Raw genomic sequence first — 18,572 nt, forward strand, 5'->3', positions numbered from 1 at the left:
TCAGAACTCTCTCTCCTCCAAAGACCCACCAAAAGTGAAGGGTATAAATGTTTGGCATCTACAAAAGACAACATAGGCATGGAGACAAAGTTTCCACACACCTCAAATTATTCTTTTCTACAAGGTCATTGTCTATGGCCTTCTCTCTCTGTCTCTTTCTCTTCTTTCGTTAACCTTATACTATGAGTGATCTTCTTTTTGCATGAAAGTAAGGGAAGTTTGGGATCTGAAAATGCTATAGATAGATAGATATCTAGATAGATAGATAGATATCCCAGTTATTCAATATTGAATGATCATAGCCTCCTTCCTCTCTTTTCTTCTTTTTTTTTTTGGGGGTGTGTTTGCTTTTATGGATTTATCATTTGAAAGTGATGAGTGAGGGATCCGAGGAGTTCATGAGCTGCTGTTTTCAGCCGTGGGAAAGATAAAGAGAAAGGGCCGGGAGGGTACCACCATGCACCTAGTTAATCTGTATGTGTGTGTTAATTGTTACGTTATGCGTGCGGTGGTCTCTCTTTGTAGTTAGACATGGTCAAAAAGAGAGAAGCGCACAAGGGAATAAACCAGAAACGAGAGAGATGCTTTTGATGATCGATGGGTCGTTTTCCCTGGAGCTTTCTTATTCATAGAAACGGAGAGGAAGAGCTTCGATGCATGCGGCAATACTCCTCTAGGGTTTCATGAGTGTTGATCAACAACAAAGCACAAGTATCATTCAAGCTCCCAAGGCCACTCATTTTGGAAATACTTGCCCAGTGTCGGGGAGCAGCATGGAGCACCCGGCCGACCCTTGCATGGTTGGACACATTCAATGTGTTTTAAGGATTAAGCATCACTGCCCTGATACGCTAGAGGATTGTGTACAAAATTAAGTTTGAGTCTCACAAACAAACAATATTGAGTAGAATTGCTAGGCAATTTCAAAACTTTTCAAACCACCACCACTCCAATTCTTTTGAAGCGCAAGAATATTTTTCTAAAGGCCCAGTTATCCTTAGACTTCGTGGATTTGGACCATTAGATCTTGATATTGAAATACTGACCTTACAATTGATAAACTTATCATTATAAGCCCAATCCATAGCAGAACTCATTCTACTTAGGGATGCAATTGTGATGGACGTAGTGGATACCCACTCCGACCTGCCTAAAAACACCCATCTTTTACATGACCCGATGAGAATGGCCCATAACCGACTCGTGCCTGTCATGATGCCTCTCTACTGCACTAGTTACATAATAGCCTCCCCTCTCATTTTGGTTATCGAAGTTTGTTCATCTTAGAGATGAATGAAAATGTTTGTTCATTTTCAAAAGGAAACATTTGAAAAGTTTTTTTTTTATTTTATCATTCATTATTTAATTAATAACAACTATTTTTTAAAATAATTGTAACAATTTCAAGAATGTGTACATATTAAACAAGATTTGTATGTTCACGCTATACCACATGTAGGAACATTTTTTTTTTTGGTAAAAAAACCGCAAAGGTTATGCAAGCATTTTTAAATTATACCACATTAAAAAAAAATCATGGTAACCTGAAAAAAAAAAAACTAATCTAAGCCAATTTGAGTGAGTATACCAAATATGCAAGCTAGGTCATAAGATCGGGATAAGTTAATAAAAGGCAAAAACAAATTGAAGTCCAATTCCAAAAAAATCTCTAACATATAAGAATGAAATTTAAAATAATTTCAATATAAAAAAAATCAAAAAAATACTTAGCAAACCAAACTTTACAATCCAAATCATGCAAATGAGATAACCAAATCAGGAAACATTACAAAGCTCAATTCTAAAACAACCTAATGTTGAAGGATAAAACACAAACAATACTAAATTTTAAAAAAGCAACCCTAAAAAAGGTTGGGTCAATCAATGCCAACCCACCGAGACAACATTCTAAGTTATGAGATCGAGATATACAATTAAAAAGGAAATTAAAGGAAATCACAAAGTCCGATATCAAAATACCTCAACCTTGAATGATGGAATAAAAAAACAAAATTTAGTCTTGCACGATATAATATTAAAGGATGGAATCAGAAAAAAAATATATATATCAATTTAAAAAAAATTGGCAAAGAATATCCAACAAATAAAAAGACCTGAAATAACTTGAGTCAATTTGAAATTTCATAAAATATCCTGTAAAAAGCAGATAAAGAAAAAACAAAGCCTAATCACTAATAATAAAAATATTGAATGATAAAATTGAAAAAATATAAGTTTAAAGAAAGGACAAAAAAAACTAAGCCAATTTAATATAGAATGATAGCATAAAAAATAATTTTAAAAAATAAACAAAAAAAACTCAACAAAGAACAAGAAATATAAAGACCCGAGATAACTCGGGTCATTTTTAAAATTACCAAGAAATTCTATAGACAGAAAATAAATAAAAATAATAGTGTCTGGTCTCAAATTGAAAAAATCTAGAATGACGAAACTAAAAAAAACATGACCTTAAAGAAAGCAAAAATAAACAAAGCAAATCTAGAAGAACCTTTTAAACTCAGTTAATCTCTAAAACTCACAATCCGTGAAATATTAGACCTGAACTCAATAAAAAAATATCAATTCTAAGCTAATTTAATGTTGAATGATGAAATTAAAAATATCAACTTAAAAAAATTATCAAAGTAAATAAAATAGCAATAAAAAGAGTTGTGATCAAATTTGATAGGAAAGAAAACCTAAAGGAGACTAAAATTGTAAAATAAATCATTTTTTTAAAAAAAATCTTAAATAAAACAAATAACAATCAAAAGAATGAACAATAAATTTAAAAGATTAAGAAATTCAAGGGGGATTAGATTGAAAAATAATTCTAATTTTATAAATAATTCAAAAAGATATTTCAAGTATTGAAAGATGGAACCGAGAAGAAAATATTAATTTAAAAAATTAGCAAATATTAATTCAACAAAGGACATCAAATTAAATGACTGTTTGGAATACGCGCCACCTCATTTTAGAAGGGATACCAAGACGATTCAAACACCATTATGGAAGGCGTCGTTTAATGATCAGATGACCTCATACACATCACTTGAATAAAACAAGGGCGTCCCACTCACTACCCTACGTTATGCAAGCATCAACAAGTTTTTTTAAAAAATAATATTTAATATATGGTTAAATAGAATAATGCTCCTGAATAACCTAGATATAAAAAATAAAAAAAAACACTATGGTAAGAAGACCAACAAGTCATTATAATAAAGTTTAGTTGATTTTTCCTTTAAAGGTAATTAAAGACTTTTACTATTTTGAAAAAATTTAAAAGACCAAAACATCCTTGATTGAAAGATAACCTTTATAGGGTTAAATTAGTAAATTTCTTTTGCCAAAAAAAAATGACTAATCTAGCTTTACATAATTTATCAATACAATTGTATCTTAGTGAAAATATTATTTTACTAGCAATGTTTAATTCAAATGTTTTATGGCTCAATAGCAATTTTATCATTATGTTATTGTAATAAATAGTATTTTTATCTTGTTGAACAGTAATTTTCCTTCTAACTTTAGGTCTTTGTTAATGATGTCTTTATAAATAATTAAAAATGTAATAATGAAAAAATAAATTGGGACGGGATGATGTTACTTTTAGTATTCTAAAAGAAAATATTAAGTATATTATATAAATAAAATGAAAAAACTGGGAGCCGGTCCAATCCATTGGCATCCAAATTCAAGATGCAATGACGCCAAGAGTCACACGTGAGCGCTCACCCGAATCCCTGAAGTAAAATGATACAAGTGGCAATCACGAGAGACAAAACGGGTTTAGATAGACGTTTGACCTAAAATGACTAAGACAGATTACTTTTTCTCTGGGACCTTCGTGATCTCGTAACTAAAGTCTCTTATCTCATGAAGTCTAATCAGAGATTAAAATTATTTATTTTAAAAATTTATTTTTTATATTAATATATATAAAAAATTTAAATGTTAAAAAAATAATTTAAAATAAAAGGAAAAATTTGTAAAAGTACGGCCACGCCCGCGAAACACACTTGACGGTTACACTACATGAAAAATATAATATAAATTCAGATTATAAACTCAAATTATAAAATCATAAATAATTTTTTTAATTAATTATATTTTGATAATTCTATTTAAAAAATTAAATTACATGAAAATCTAATAAAATAAATCAATAATATTATAATCAATAAGTATGAATCAATAAATTAATAACATAAAAAAATAAAATTTTTCAAAATAAAATTTTTCAATACAAGAAAATCACCAAAAGATAGGAAGCACACATAAACCCAGTGACAACCTAGTTGTTCCCTTCACAATAAGTCCTGATATACCATTTTCGGGTTGCAAGCTAATGAGTTTAAATTAGTAATTAACTAACATAAATTTAATAATGAAATAAACCCCTAAATAATGTCTAATGTGTTAGAAAAAATTCAAATTAAAAATAATTAAATAAAAATAAATAAATAAATAAAATAAAATAATAAAAAAGTTTTCATGTTAAAATTCTTTCATGTAACCTGAATCTCTAATTTTTGCATATTCTTAGCAGATTTGAGTCATGATTCTAAACATGTCATTCTCTATTGTTTGGATGAATTGTTGAACGTACAATATATGGTTGGAAAGTTTCAAATTTTTAGTTTTTATCCCAACTTTAATCGAAGCAAAATTTTACCGGTAGTTGTAGATATATCTCAAACAGTACACGAAGGTCTTGTTTGACAATATTAGTTTACTAACTTTGACCCTCTGAAATATTATGTTCCCTAACTCCATTTAACCTGAAAATTTACCACAATATATTTTCATATATCTAATATTTCCCTGTAAAATTTTAATTTTATCCAATATACAGTTTGAAAGATATGTTCAATCTAGCAAAACTAGTCAGCAAATATTTTAAGATCAAATTTGAACCTAACTTAGTTCATACTTCATATCACAAATTTAATAAACTTGTAAAATCGGATCAAGTTTACCGAGTTTATCGATTTTATACGAGTTAAATCTAATTTTATTAGTTTTGAGATTTTAATTTAATTTAACACCTTAGATATATATTCATAAATTTATAAAATTTTAAAAATTAACTTAGAATTTAACAACAATGATTAAACTGACTTGTCTACTTTATTTTGTCTAGTAATACTCTGCATCCAAAAAAATATTTCTAACAACTTCACCCGCTCTTTGCGTGAATTAGATATATATTACATTGGTGCCCACACTACTATTTTTCCAGTAAAATAGTAGGCGTTGTAAGCATATGTTTTTTTTTAAGAAATAAATTCAATTACTTGAGTTATAATTCAAATTAATAAAATAAACTGATTTTATTTGAATCATATTTTAAAAAAAAAAAACAATGATAGCCAAACATCATAACATCAAATTATAAAAACAAAATACTTAAAAAAATTAATAAAATAATAAATAATTTAAAAAATAAATCATATCACATTACCAAACAAACCTTAAAACATGAATCACCTTAAAACATGAATCACCGTCATCATTAACTCTCCCCAAATTCAGTCCCTCTCACTTGCGTTTCCAAGAAATTAAACACAACAACCACCAAAACTCCTCTCCTAACACCGGCAACTTGTAATACCAAGTCCTTCTCACCCCTCGTCTCTATCTTTATCCCCTCACACTCACCGGCTATAACCGTTGAAACTTATCCATTAAACAAAATAAATTTATTATCGTATCTAATGTAGTACTATTATTGTCGCTGTTTTTTACCGGTCTTTGCTGTTAGCTATGAATGCTCTAAACAATATAGGAACAGTGCTCACAGTTGTCTTCTCGGTCTGTCTTGCCGCTCTGGTCTTCGAGATCCTTTACGTTCTCTGGCGCCGAAGAAGATTCCTCCGACGGAGTGTCACAAGTTCTGGTGCTGACGGGGAATTCAGAAGTAATACCGATTCACTCTACACGAAGCCGTCTAAAGAGCTTCTCTACTTCTTCTGCTGGAAAAACCAAACGGCTCGCATCGAACCTGACTCTACAACACCACAGGAAGCCTCCGCGGTGGCTCCGCCAGTTCCAGCAGATGGTGCAGATGCGTTGGTGGAGGAGATGTTGAAGTTGCAAGGGATGTACGGACCATCGAGAGTTTTGTTTACTATTAAGGAAGAGGAGATGGAGGTAACTGAGAACGACGACTCATCCATAGAGAACGAGCTTGTTAAAAGCAAGAAGAGGAAAAAGAGTAGTAGTGATTTTTGTTTTGAAGGAGCAGTTGCTAATGATGTGGTTGTTGAGGTTGAGGTTGAGGTTGATGATGTAACGACGCCGTTTTGGACACCGTGTGCATCACCTCAGTATTATTATACTCCCTCACCTTCTCCTCCTCGTGATGGAAATCTATCACGCAAGAACTCAGGGACTGAAAATGAAGTCAGTGTCGTCGTCTTAGGTGATTCTGGTGAGAATACGACGATGTCGTTTGTTAGCATAGAAATTCATAGTTAGGAGTAAGGAAGCGGTGAAAATGTGACCGGCTGGTTAGCGGGTTGCCGGAGTAATTATTATAAAATGGTATTTATATGTACTTGTTTTAGAAAAATAGTAGCCCTCTTTTATTTATGTGTTTTATTTTGACTCAACAAATGCTTCTGATCTTGCCACGTTAGCATCAAGCTACTAAAGCAGCAAAACGATATGACGTGGCAAGATCAGAGAGGAGCCTGGACATAACTTGGATGTTACTGCACTTTCTTCCATTGGAGGACGAGGCAGGGAGGGCAAGCAGAGACGATAGTTGGTGAATTGTTGCCACCTAGATGCTTGCCCCTGTGGTCAAATATTTTTTTGAAAAACTTAAAATATTTAAAAACACATTAAAAAATATAAAAAAGCATTCATGACATGTTTTTTATCATAAAGAAAAATCAACCACAAATTTAAAATCTAATATATATTAGATAGCATTCTTTTTAAATACTAAAATAATGATACATTAAACAATAATTTTTAAAAAGATATCGAAAAAAATATATATCGAATTGACTCAGATTACTAACTTGTACTTGAAATATAAGATTATAAAAACTCTATAAAAAATAAAATAAAAACTCAATTTTTAATAAGATAAAATGTTGAATGACAAAAAAAAAATCACAGTTGTTATAAGAATGAGATACCTTATAAAAACAAATTAAAATAAATTACTAAATTTAGCTCTCAACTAACCCATTATTAAAGGTGAGTAAAAAAAATCAAAAAACTAATTAAATAGAAAAAACCAAAAAAAATAATCAAAAAAACCGAATCGTAAAAAAATCGATTAAAAAAATTAAAAAACAAGTTAGTTCGGTTTGGTTTTGATTTTAAAAGACTAAAACTGAATAAACTGAACCGAATTGGTTCAAATAAAAAAAATCAATAGTACTATAAATACCTACCTTTCCAGCTTTCCCATCTACTTTCTAAACCATAGCCGCCACCCATGTTTCACAATCTTCATCTCTCAACACAGCTCCCACCCCATCTTCACTCTCAACCTTTCTCACCTATCTTTCTCAATCTTCATCTCTCAGCACAGCCCCTCATCTTCATCTCTCAACCTTTCACACATCTCTCAATTGTTCTCACAGCCTCCCATCTTCATCTCTCATCTCTCAACCTTTCTCACTGCCCCCCGCCCCCCCAATATCTTTATCTTTAAGGCTTCAAGCATAACCCCCCCCTCCCCTAAAGTAGATTTGGTGAACGAACCATCCTTATCTTTCATCTCTCAATCTTTTTATCTTTTTTTTTTAGCATAGCCGACTAAACTCATGGATTAACAACCAAACAACAGCTCTCGAGCCCCCTTCTCTTCAATCTTTATCTCTTAATTTTTTTTCTTTTTTTACTTTTTTTCTTATTTATGTAAATCTATTATGTATTCATTTCCTATATTTATTTAAAAGGTTGTTGATTTGTCATAACATGCTCATGTTGCGATTACTGTAATGGATGTTGTGAGAATTATTTTTTTCAAATTTTCGTTTGACTCTTGTTCTTTCTGGCTTCCTTATTATCAATTTCAGAAAACCTGCTTGATATGCCTGGCCAAGATGAAATCGGTTTTTTCCGGTTTTTCCTCTCAATTAACCAAACTGAACAGAACCGAACCGGAACTGGTCAGTTTGAACCGGTTTTGGTTCGATTTCGGTTTTGATTTAAAAATGAATAAATAAATTGGTTTGGTTATTTTTTTAGGTGAAAACCGGACCGAACCGGAAATGCTCACCCCTACCCATTGTCAAATGATAAAATCAAAAAAAATTATAAAAAAACAATACTAGTCAACTCGGATTTATTTGATAAGCTCGCGACCTAGGTCATAAGACCAGAAGTTATTAATAGAAAGAAAATATAAAAAAAAACCCATGAAACTCAATTCTTAATCAACTAAATCCACAATACAAGTCATGAGAATAAGATTACCCCTTAGAAAGTAATTTGAAAACAATTACGAAATCCAACTCTTAACAAACCCATAAATAAAATTGAAAAATAAACAATTTAAGAACAAAAAAAATCATGAGTCAGCCTAGGTTAACTCGGTAAACTCATGACTACCATGAGACTATGATAACTTAATAGAAAGCAAATAAAAAAATTCATAAAACTCAATTCCTAATCAACTAAACTTGCAACTCATGTCATAAGAATAAAATCACCCTATAGAATGTCAATTGCAAAAAAAATTATAAAATACAACTCTCAACCAACTCATATTATTTAAAAACAAAATTGAAAAAGAAACAATTAAAAAAAACCTGCAAACCCACAACCTAAATAATAAGATTATGATAACTTAATAGAAAACAAATCTAAAAAAAATCACAAATCTCAATTCCCAACCAATTAAATATTGAAAGCTAAAATGACAAAAAAAAAATAGCCTGAGTTAACCTAAATAACCCTTCAAACTTGCAACCTTGATTATGAGACTGAAATCACCCCATAGAAAGTAAAACAATTTTTTTTAAAAAAAGTCAATCCCTAATTAACTCAATGTTAAAGGATGAAATTGAGAAAAAAAAAGATAAAAAATTACAAATAAAAAAAATAAGAACTAAATTTGATATAAGAGCGAAATTGATCAAGCAAAGCATAAAACCCAAGGCTAAGAGAGAGAAGAAAAAAAGGAATGATGAGTATGGGACGCCAACGACACACCACCGCTTATCCTCCACCATGCACCACCTCATCATGTAACCCTCACCAAGATGATTTAAAATACATGGAAAAATAACTCTTTTGGAGATCAAAGAGGCCACATGTGCCTTTATAGAGCGACAGCACTCCTCGCTCGCTAGCATATGTAACACATGTGCCAAACATTCCACAACAGTCGTCCAATTTCATCACTACTCTTGTTTTAGTTTCTACTTTGATCTCTCAAGCTTTAATTGTCTTAAATTAGTAAAATTAAATTTTATTTTGTGACCGAACATAAACAACACCCCAAAATGTTTTCTTGATATTGCAAGATTCTCATAACTAGACAATTAAAAAAATTCTTAAGTCCAATCCCAAATGAAACTTAATGTGTAATGATTGAATTGAAGAAAACAAATTGATAAATTAAAAAAAAAAAGTTGAACTTTCCTATGTCTTGGCATTTCAATTCTTAATTCTAGCAAGAAAAATAGGTTGAATATTTATCAATTGTTCAAATTTGATTTTCATAGCTTTAATTGTTTTAAATCAATATAACTTCACCAAACCAAGCAACAAGTTTTTTTTCTTAACACTACAAGATCCCTTAGCACAAGTAACCAAAACAAACCATCAAGCCCAGTCTTAAATAAATACAGCATCAAAGGAACAAATTGAAAAAAAAATAAAAATTGAGGGATCAAAATAAAAAAGCTGAAGAATAAAAAAAACAATATGAAATAATACTATTACAATTCCCAATTTTCTCTCTCCTGGTGAATAGTAAAAATGCCACACTCTTTTTTTATTATTTTTTAAAAAAATGTAATTGTAATGTGACGTGTAAAGCAAAAGATTGGAAGTAAATTTTCAGGGCCGTTGGCGTATAAAAGAAAAAAGGGAGAGTGCAATTAATTGTCACGCGGTGCCTCTGGAAGTAGTCTGATTTTGAATGACTGACTAATTCAATTACAGTGGGTCTTTGTTATTCGCTGCATCGTTCATTCATTAAAGCCTGAAGAGTCATTAAGATTTCCATGGGCCGTTGTGATGGCCCATTAAAAACAGCACCTACCCCTCCCAGCTATATTTGTCTTTTCTAATTACATGTGTGGATGTTTTGAAGTGTCATTATGGTTAGAGATATGTAAAAAAACTGAAAAACTAAAACAATCAAATTGAAAAAAAAAAACCGATTTAACTAATTAAAATAGTTAGAAAAAATCCTGATTCGGTTCAGTTTTTGGTTTTGTAATGCAAGAACCAGTTAATCAGGACTGAACCGAACCGGTTCAAAAAAAAAGTACTTAAATAGAACCCCCCCCTCCGTAACCCTAGCCACTAGCAGCCCCCTCTCGCCTCTCCCTCTCCCTTGATCCTAGGATGAATCCGGGTGTAGAGGATCTTGCTAGGCTTGGGTGCAAGAGGATGTTGATCTTTGTAGTTGAGGAAGACTATTTGACTGTTGCAGTTAAGAATTATTATGAGAAGTTGAAAACGAGTGGATGGAAGGAAACTGTTGAACATGTCGAGAATGAAAAGAAAGACCACTGCTTCCATTTGCTTGATCTCGATGGTGACAAAGCTTAAGAAATGAGGCATAAGTTTCTTTCGTTTCTCAAACAAGACTAGTTCAATCTCAAATAAGATCTTGCTAAGTTTGTTTTGTTTGATGGTGGCAAGGCTTAGGAAATGAGGCATAGGTTTTCTCAGTTTTTTAAAATCAAGAACTGAACCGAACTGGACTGAAATTAATTGGTTTGAATCGGTTTTGATTTTTTTTCAAAAAAACCGGTTTGGTTGTTTTTATAAATAAAAATCAAACCGAACTGAAAATGCTCACCCTTAATTACAGTTGCTTTTTAAAGTATTTTTTGTATTGAAATACATGAAAATGATATATTTTTTTATTTTATAAAAATTATTTTTGAGATCAGTACATCAAAACGATACAAAACATAGAAAAAAAAAATTTGTAGCAAAAAAAAATTAAATTTTTATAAAACATGGTTTGCACAACGTTCCCAAACGGTGTAGGCTTGTTTGGCTATGTGACTAGTCCGTGCTTTTATAATGATTTTTTTAATTTATTTTTTGATTTTTTAATGTTTTAAAATAACAATTAAATTTTAAAAAATATTATTTTTTTAATATATTTTTAAATAAAAATATTTTTAAAAATAACCACTACTATAATACTAAATATTATATTAGTTTAATAAAAATGAGGGTTATGGCAACAATTAACTAGTTTCCAAACTATAGACTGTTCCTTTGGACATTGCCCCTGAATCCTTCTTAATTGACTTCAAACGCTAATTGCAAAACTCCTAGATGATCTTATACATTTTTTTAAAATTGATTTGGCTAACGGTTACCCTTAAAACACTTATTAATGTCCTTAAATCATTAATGTATTTGTTTGTTTATAATTTATTGGAAACATTTAAATACATTATCTTATAAAATAACAATTATTTAATGTATTTACTTGGTATCATTGATTTTTATTTGAATATTTTATTTTCATTTGTTTTCGCAACACAATTCAAGTCTAATAATTAAATGTATTTAAATAATGCCTAACCGATGTGACAAGGACACTTAGGATATGTTTGGGAACACGGCTGCGGCAGTGTTCTTAAAAAATTTTTAATTTTTTTTTACTAAAATTTAATATGATTTGTACGTTTTGGATCGTTTTGATGTGCTGATGTCAAAAATGATTTTTTAAAAATAAAAAAAACATCATTGGCATGTATTTTGGCACGAAAAGTTATTTAAAAAGCACCCGCAACCACACTGCCAAACATGCACTTAATACCTTTTGCCTTTTTAATATTATATTTAGTAGCTTAAAACAAATTTTATGATACTCAAAATTTAACTAAGCACAATTAAAAAATTTGATAATATGCATTAGTGAGATTCAAAGTCTAATGAACACACAAAAAAACTTTTGAGTAGTTTTTATTTTATTTATTTTAATCTTTTTTTCTCTTTTTAAAAAGATTTGAAAAGAAAAAATATTTTCAGCTTGCATGTGTTTTTCGAATTACGTGAATTTTTTAAATTACTTCATAACGTAGTACTTGTTTTAAAGAAACCAAATGTAACTTATATAGTATTTGATTAATTACAAATTAATTACCATAAAGTTTTTCTTATCTATAAAAGATATTCCTTCATTTCTAACATTTCATGTGCATTGGAATGTAAGAGAAACTTCTTTGACTATGTAACTCAAGTACCTTCAATTATAATGATATTATGAAAAGAAAAAAAAAGCTTTATGTTTAGAATAATATAATATAATAATGTGAAAAATTGTTTTAGTTCCTATATTTCTTCATTTAAAAATTAATAATGTCACAGTCATTTAGGAACATAGTATAAACTATTTTTCTAAAAAATTCAGTTAAAAATAAATTTTTTTATATGTTTGAATCGTTTTAATGCGTTGATTTCAAAAATAATTTTTAAAAAATAAAAAAATATTATTTTAATATAAAAAATATTTTAAAAAAACAATTACAATTATATTTTCAATCAAATATATGATGCAGTACAATTATACAAGTACAAGTTAGTGTCTTAACTCAGAAGAACAACAAATTTTTGGCCTCCCATATTCCAGGTCGTTAGCATAAATGAAGAATTTCTTAGCCCAGATGGTAACCCTCTTTTTATTAGAGTGCTTTTGGGCCTAAAACGGCTTGGACAATGACTGTATTATATAGTCACATGGCCTAGCTCCACTGCTACCTACGTTCTTGAGCTTGTGATAATCAGCTTGTAGAAATTATTTTTTTAAAAAAAATTTATTTAAAAATATATTAAATATTTTTATTTAAAAAATTATTTTTAAAATTAACATATCAAAACAATCCAAAAATATTAAAAATAAAAAATAAATTTTTTTAATAAAACAAAATCCAACCTCATTGTTAAACCATCATTTAGTCTATTGCCTCCTCTCTTAGCACTTATTTCATGACAATTTATGTTTTTTAAATTATTTTTTATTTTTAAAAAATATAAAATTAAATATTTTTTTATAATTTTAATGTTGTAATATAAATATTTTTTAAAAAATATTATTTGATATTTACTTCTAAAACTTAGATGCGCCAAACACATTAATTAAAAAGGAGACAAGACTATTATTATTTGAGCGCTCTCATGTTCGATTTGAAAAGGTGGCTTTAAATATATGAACAGTAGCATGCGGCGTAGGTTGTCCAAACTCCAAAATATCTCATGTTTAATTTGCTGTCCATAATATAAAATAGCAAGATCTGGGGAATACGAATTTATCTGGTTTTTTATATATTTACTTCGGCACAAAAACTTAGCAACGCAATTGATTTGACTTCAAAATTAAATATAAAATAAAGAATAGAAAGTGGGCTTCAATCACATTTGATTTTATGACTCCAATTTAGCATCAAAATAACTCGTCTTTATTATAAAATCACAATTAAACATCAGCAGCCTCTGCAAATAGTTTATAAGAAACATGAAATCGAGCTGTTCTTTTCGAAGGTCAATCTATCTTTCTTTCTTTCTTTTAGCATTACAGCTGCATGAATGCCTCCATCGCAGAGCATTCTTTTCAGTGAGCAATTAAGATTTAAAGCATCCAAGAAGATCGTTTCAAATTATAGTAAAGCTTGAAGAAGAAATCATCACTAATTACTTTGTTTCTGGCACCTCCTGGTTGAATCTTTATGGGATGCGGGTTTTTCCTTTAGCCAATTGTTAAAATGTCACGCATGCTCATTCCATGCCATTGCCAGCACTGATCATTTGCTATTTTTTATTGAAACCTTTTCAAGTAAGGTTTACTTTTTTTTAAAAAAAAAAAAAAAACAAGGGCCGATTAGCTGAATTGTTCAAGGTACATATGGGGTGTTTAATTATCATAATTATATATTTCCAATCCGAATGTGATGGTTAAATACATAAAATTAACAATGACTTTGGAGCATTCGGATTTTTATTTTAGTAAGTTGTAAGTTAGTGAAGCTAATCCCCAATCCTGTTCCAACACAATTGTCCACCAAGACATCAATTTCTAATCAAGATCACAACGAGAAAAAAGAAAACAGAGAGATACTATATTCATTATTTATCATATACATCAACATAAGATACGTAATTCAATGAAAAAAGTAATCCAATATAGTCTCTGATGACTCTATGCGTATGAACATAAGAACATAGTAAGGGTAAGAAAAAATAAAAACGAAAAAATAGTACTCCCAAACAAAACGAATCGAAGACTCAATAAAACATGAACATGAAGTCCCAAAACCATGATAATCATCAGAACTTGATCTCGCACTTGTTGCTACTCCCAGCAACAGAAGGCCCGTTCAAACGAATCTTCAAGTCATCACACTCAACCTTGGGCTTGAATCTTGCAGTCTTGACCTTACCAAGCTTGAACTTAACCCTCAAAGACAACTCCAAGGTAATACTATAAAGCCCACTTGCTTTTTCGTTGTTAAATTGCGTCAAATCTTCACCTTGAAGGGTAACAGGTTGTGTACCAGTAAAAACCACATTCAAGACAGTAGTGTTCTTGTGTCCTTGATAGAACGGAGTCAAGGAACTATAACCAAACCTCTGGCCCTCATAAAAGGCTTTGGCCTCTACCCTGTTATAGTAAATTCCAATCTTCTTGTTGGGGTTGCGGATGCTGACGTTAAAAGCAAGGTTGTAGCGGAGCATGGTGTTGTTGGTGTAGTTGAACTCGGTTAAAGCAACGTCCGTGACATGAAACTTGACCTTGTTAATGGGACGGAATATGAGCCAGACAATAAGAACGAAGAGGCCAATAAGCGTGAGCACGGTGATGATCACTTTGAGGAGGAGGGTCACGAGACAGCAGCAGCCACAGTCAGAACCACGGCCAGGGCGGTGGTACCGTTGTGTAGGTGGGATTTTTGGACCATAATAGGCGCCATTCAGGCCTTGTTTATCTGCCATGACAGTGTTGTTGGGCTTGATCAGAAGGCGAAAAGAGAGTAGACAAATATGCTTCAAAAGATAAAAACAAGTTCTATGATCGATATTGTTGAAATATGAGTTGGTCTGCTTGTATATATATATATATATATAGGAGGAGAACCGCCGTAAGATGATTGGTTGGTTACGCGTGAATCTATTTTAGTTCCAAGAAGGACACGGAAACTGAGAGATTTTGGCCGCGTTAATCAACGCGGTTACTTAGAGGGACTGGCGTTTTTTTTTTTATATATATATATAATAATATTTCCGGCTATTTCTAAGCCAGGTACATTTTATGTGGGTGGAGACATCTCAGATGGTACCCGGTAATTTACGTAAGGGATTGATTTTGATAGATTGTGCTTGGAAACTTCAGCTCTTATTGACTTACGTGTACATGGTTCCCCTTTCAAACTCGGACAAGGATGTTTAAGCTGACAAAGCATAAAAATATCTAACATGCTTCTAACTTGTGTGTAGAACATCTATCAAATATTATCATATTGCTTAGCCTATAGTTTTTGAACAAAGCATACGATACCGTTTACATGTGAGAGCACACTTTAATATATAATTGATAGCCGACATTTAAAGAGTTTAAATAATCCCATATGAATTATAGTGGGAATATTGAACTGAATTGAGACCTGGTCTAAGATAGGAGGGGTTAGTTAAGCAAGCGGACATTGGGAAGAGCTTTCTGACAAATGAGATCGAAGCACTTGGAACTTCTTGTTGCGGTAAGAGAGCTATGTTTTCTGAATTAGGATTGATCATAAGAGAAATTGTTAAATAAATCTATTTCGCCATCTAAGATGGTCATGGATTGAAAAATAAATTTATTAAAAATCATTAAATCATCGTATCATATATTTACTGAATTAGGATTCATAACATCAAAAGAAAAATCATTCGATGAATCTATTTCGTCATCTAAGAAAAAACATTCATCATGAATTATACTTCGAATAAAATAATTATCAACAAATGATCAGTCATAAAAATGAGGCAGACAAATTTAGCCAGGTGTAAGAATTTTATTAACTTAGATCATAATCTTAAGTGATAAACTAGATTCACCGAATAATTTCTCACATCAAAATCAAACAAAATGTCTACACACTAATTACAATTCAAATACAATTTGAACTGCACTTTTTACAAATTAAAAAACGTGTCAAAGATGTGTAATTAACACTGAGTTTACTCTGAGATGCAGTCATTGGACGTTGCTTAATATTATGGCCAATTTAGATTATGCAATCGATGATCTGGATTTGGGGTATCGTCACAAGCTAAGATGATGAATAACCATGAAATCTTGTATTTTACTATTCAAATTGTTCAGCACACCCATGGTTTTTTCAACATCGCTCTTGAGTTTTACTTATTCCCATTGTTCGCACTATGCTACGCACTATGCTACTGTCTTTTATTTTAGTTTGTAAACAGATGAAAAAAATGATATTTTAATTTTATTTTTTTAATCATAAAAACTTTTTAATGTATAGAAAGTTTTTCATGATACTTGAAATTATTTTCGTGATAGAATATGGAACACGTGTGTTTTGTTGAGGGACTAGTGGTGTTCATGATTATTGCATGTTGGAGGCTTAATATGCAAACATAATGTTTAACATGGTTCGGCAAATTACCTATATTCATGGAACACTCTATATTATTAGAGGTAGAAAAGGGGTACACATTTATACATCCATGGAGGAGGAGGATTGTCAACCCACTTGTCGCATGTGTGCGGCGTTACGACGAATCTTCCACTTTTATTAGGTATTGGTATTTATCTAGGTAATCAGGAAATGAAGAGAAAGTGAATTTTTGTCTTTAATTAGTGGAATGAGGGAATGAGAGTCGCCACATAATATTTTGATCAGTAAAAACTCTAACTAGTCTCAGAGATCGGGCACGAGGACTGATTGCGTAAATGGAAGATATTAACACCTCAAACACACCTTACCTAAGGTAAGCTACATTGTTTAATTGTCTGATATAAGTCAATGTATTGTTGTGTTTTCTAATTATTGATCTGTCTAAGGTTTAAGAGAAGTTCTTCTCGGTAAGAAGATTCTTATCTTATTAGGTAAAACATAACCGCTCTAAAGTTTATACATAAAAGAACTACCTTTTTAATATCAAGAATATATCTTACGTGTAAGTTCGTAATCCAAGATATTACAAGAAAACAAAATAATTATTTTTGGTATTTTTGAAATATTGGCCTAGTTCTCATGCCTTTAATAAACTAGTTATTAAAGTCCAAAATGCATGCTAAAACATATTTTTTGAATTTTTATTGTATGAAAATATGATATGATTTTTATCTTTGAGAGACTTGGTCATATGAATGAAAACATGATATTTTTTTTTGTTTTTTTCGCAATATTTCAGAGAAAACCAAGTATTTTAATACCGGGTTCATATCTTTATAGTATAAAAATACAAACCAATATTAAGCAAATTTGATAGAAAAATATATGGAAAAATCACAAATTTGAAAGGAGTTTTGGAAAAAAGTTTTTATATATTTTTTTAAATGTTTGGCCTAGTAAACAGTTGAATAACTCTCCATTGTTCACGTGAACAGTGGAGGTAGGGTAAAATAAAGAAGAAGAAGAAGAAGGATAAGGGAGGAGAGCTAACCTGCTGGTGGTGTTGGTGATGCTGGTGGCTCATTGTGGCGATGTTGTCGGCAATGAAACAGAGTGATGGTGGCTCTGCTCTGGTTTTTCTTCTTCTCCGTGCAAAGAAACAAATCTCTTTTTTTTTTGCCTTCTCTTCTTCTGGTTTTGCTTGCTTTTCCTCGTATCTCTGTCTTTGTTTCATCCCCCTTGTCCTTCTATCTTCTCTTTCTCCTTTCTCTCTTGTTTCTGTCTTTCTGATCTCCTCTCTCTTTTTATCGTCCCGTGTTTCCTTCTCTCTATTCTGTTATGTTTCTCTCCTCTATTCTTTGATAACTTTTCTCTTCTCCCTGGTTCTCTCTTTCTGATCCTCTCAAAATGTTTCCCCTTTTATCTCCTTGTTTCTTTTTTTTTTCAAAATCTTTCTCTCTCAACAAAACTCCCTCCTATGTTCCCCGTTTTGTTCGTCTCTGTATCTTCTCCCAAAATCTTCCCCACCTCTTTTCGTTTCCTTTTTTTTTACTTTCTCTTCTCTCTAACCTATATTTTTTTTTGTTCTCTCGTCCCCAAATCCTCTATTCATTCGTCCCAAGTTTCCTTAGTTGTCCCTCTTATTTTTTTGTCTGTCACCTCTATCTAAAATCTCCCTATATTTTGGATTAAAAAACAATCTTCATCGTTCCAAACTGTCCCCCCCCATTTCATCTCTACCTCCCTTGGTATTTATAAGTACAAGAGGAGAGTGACACC

At 31.1% G+C, this 18,572-nt stretch overlaps 2 protein-coding genes across 2 annotated transcripts; one reads left to right on the forward strand and one right to left on the reverse strand.

The window, feature by feature from the left end:
* Positions 1-5,550: 5,550 nt before the first annotated feature.
* LOC133677118 (uncharacterized) lies at positions 5,551-6,603 on the forward strand. The gene has a single exon (XM_062098950.1). It carries the CDS (start codon positions 5,776-5,778, stop codon positions 6,487-6,489), a length of 714 nt encoding a protein of 237 aa, XP_061954934.1. The 5' UTR covers positions 5,551-5,775; the 3' UTR covers positions 6,490-6,603.
* Positions 6,604-14,269: 7,666 nt separating this feature from the next.
* On the reverse strand, positions 14,270-15,338 carry LOC133676640 (NDR1/HIN1-like protein 10). The gene has a single exon (XM_062098355.1). It carries the CDS (start codon positions 15,163-15,165, stop codon positions 14,500-14,502), a length of 666 nt encoding a protein of 221 aa, XP_061954339.1. The 5' UTR covers positions 15,166-15,338; the 3' UTR covers positions 14,270-14,499.
* Between the last annotated feature and the right edge of the window lie 3,234 nt (positions 15,339-18,572).

This window comes from Populus nigra, chromosome 17 (genome assembly GCF_951802175.1).
Source record: "Populus nigra chromosome 17, ddPopNigr1.1, whole genome shotgun sequence".
NCBI classification, from domain to species: domain Eukaryota; kingdom Viridiplantae; phylum Streptophyta; class Magnoliopsida; order Malpighiales; family Salicaceae; genus Populus; species Populus nigra.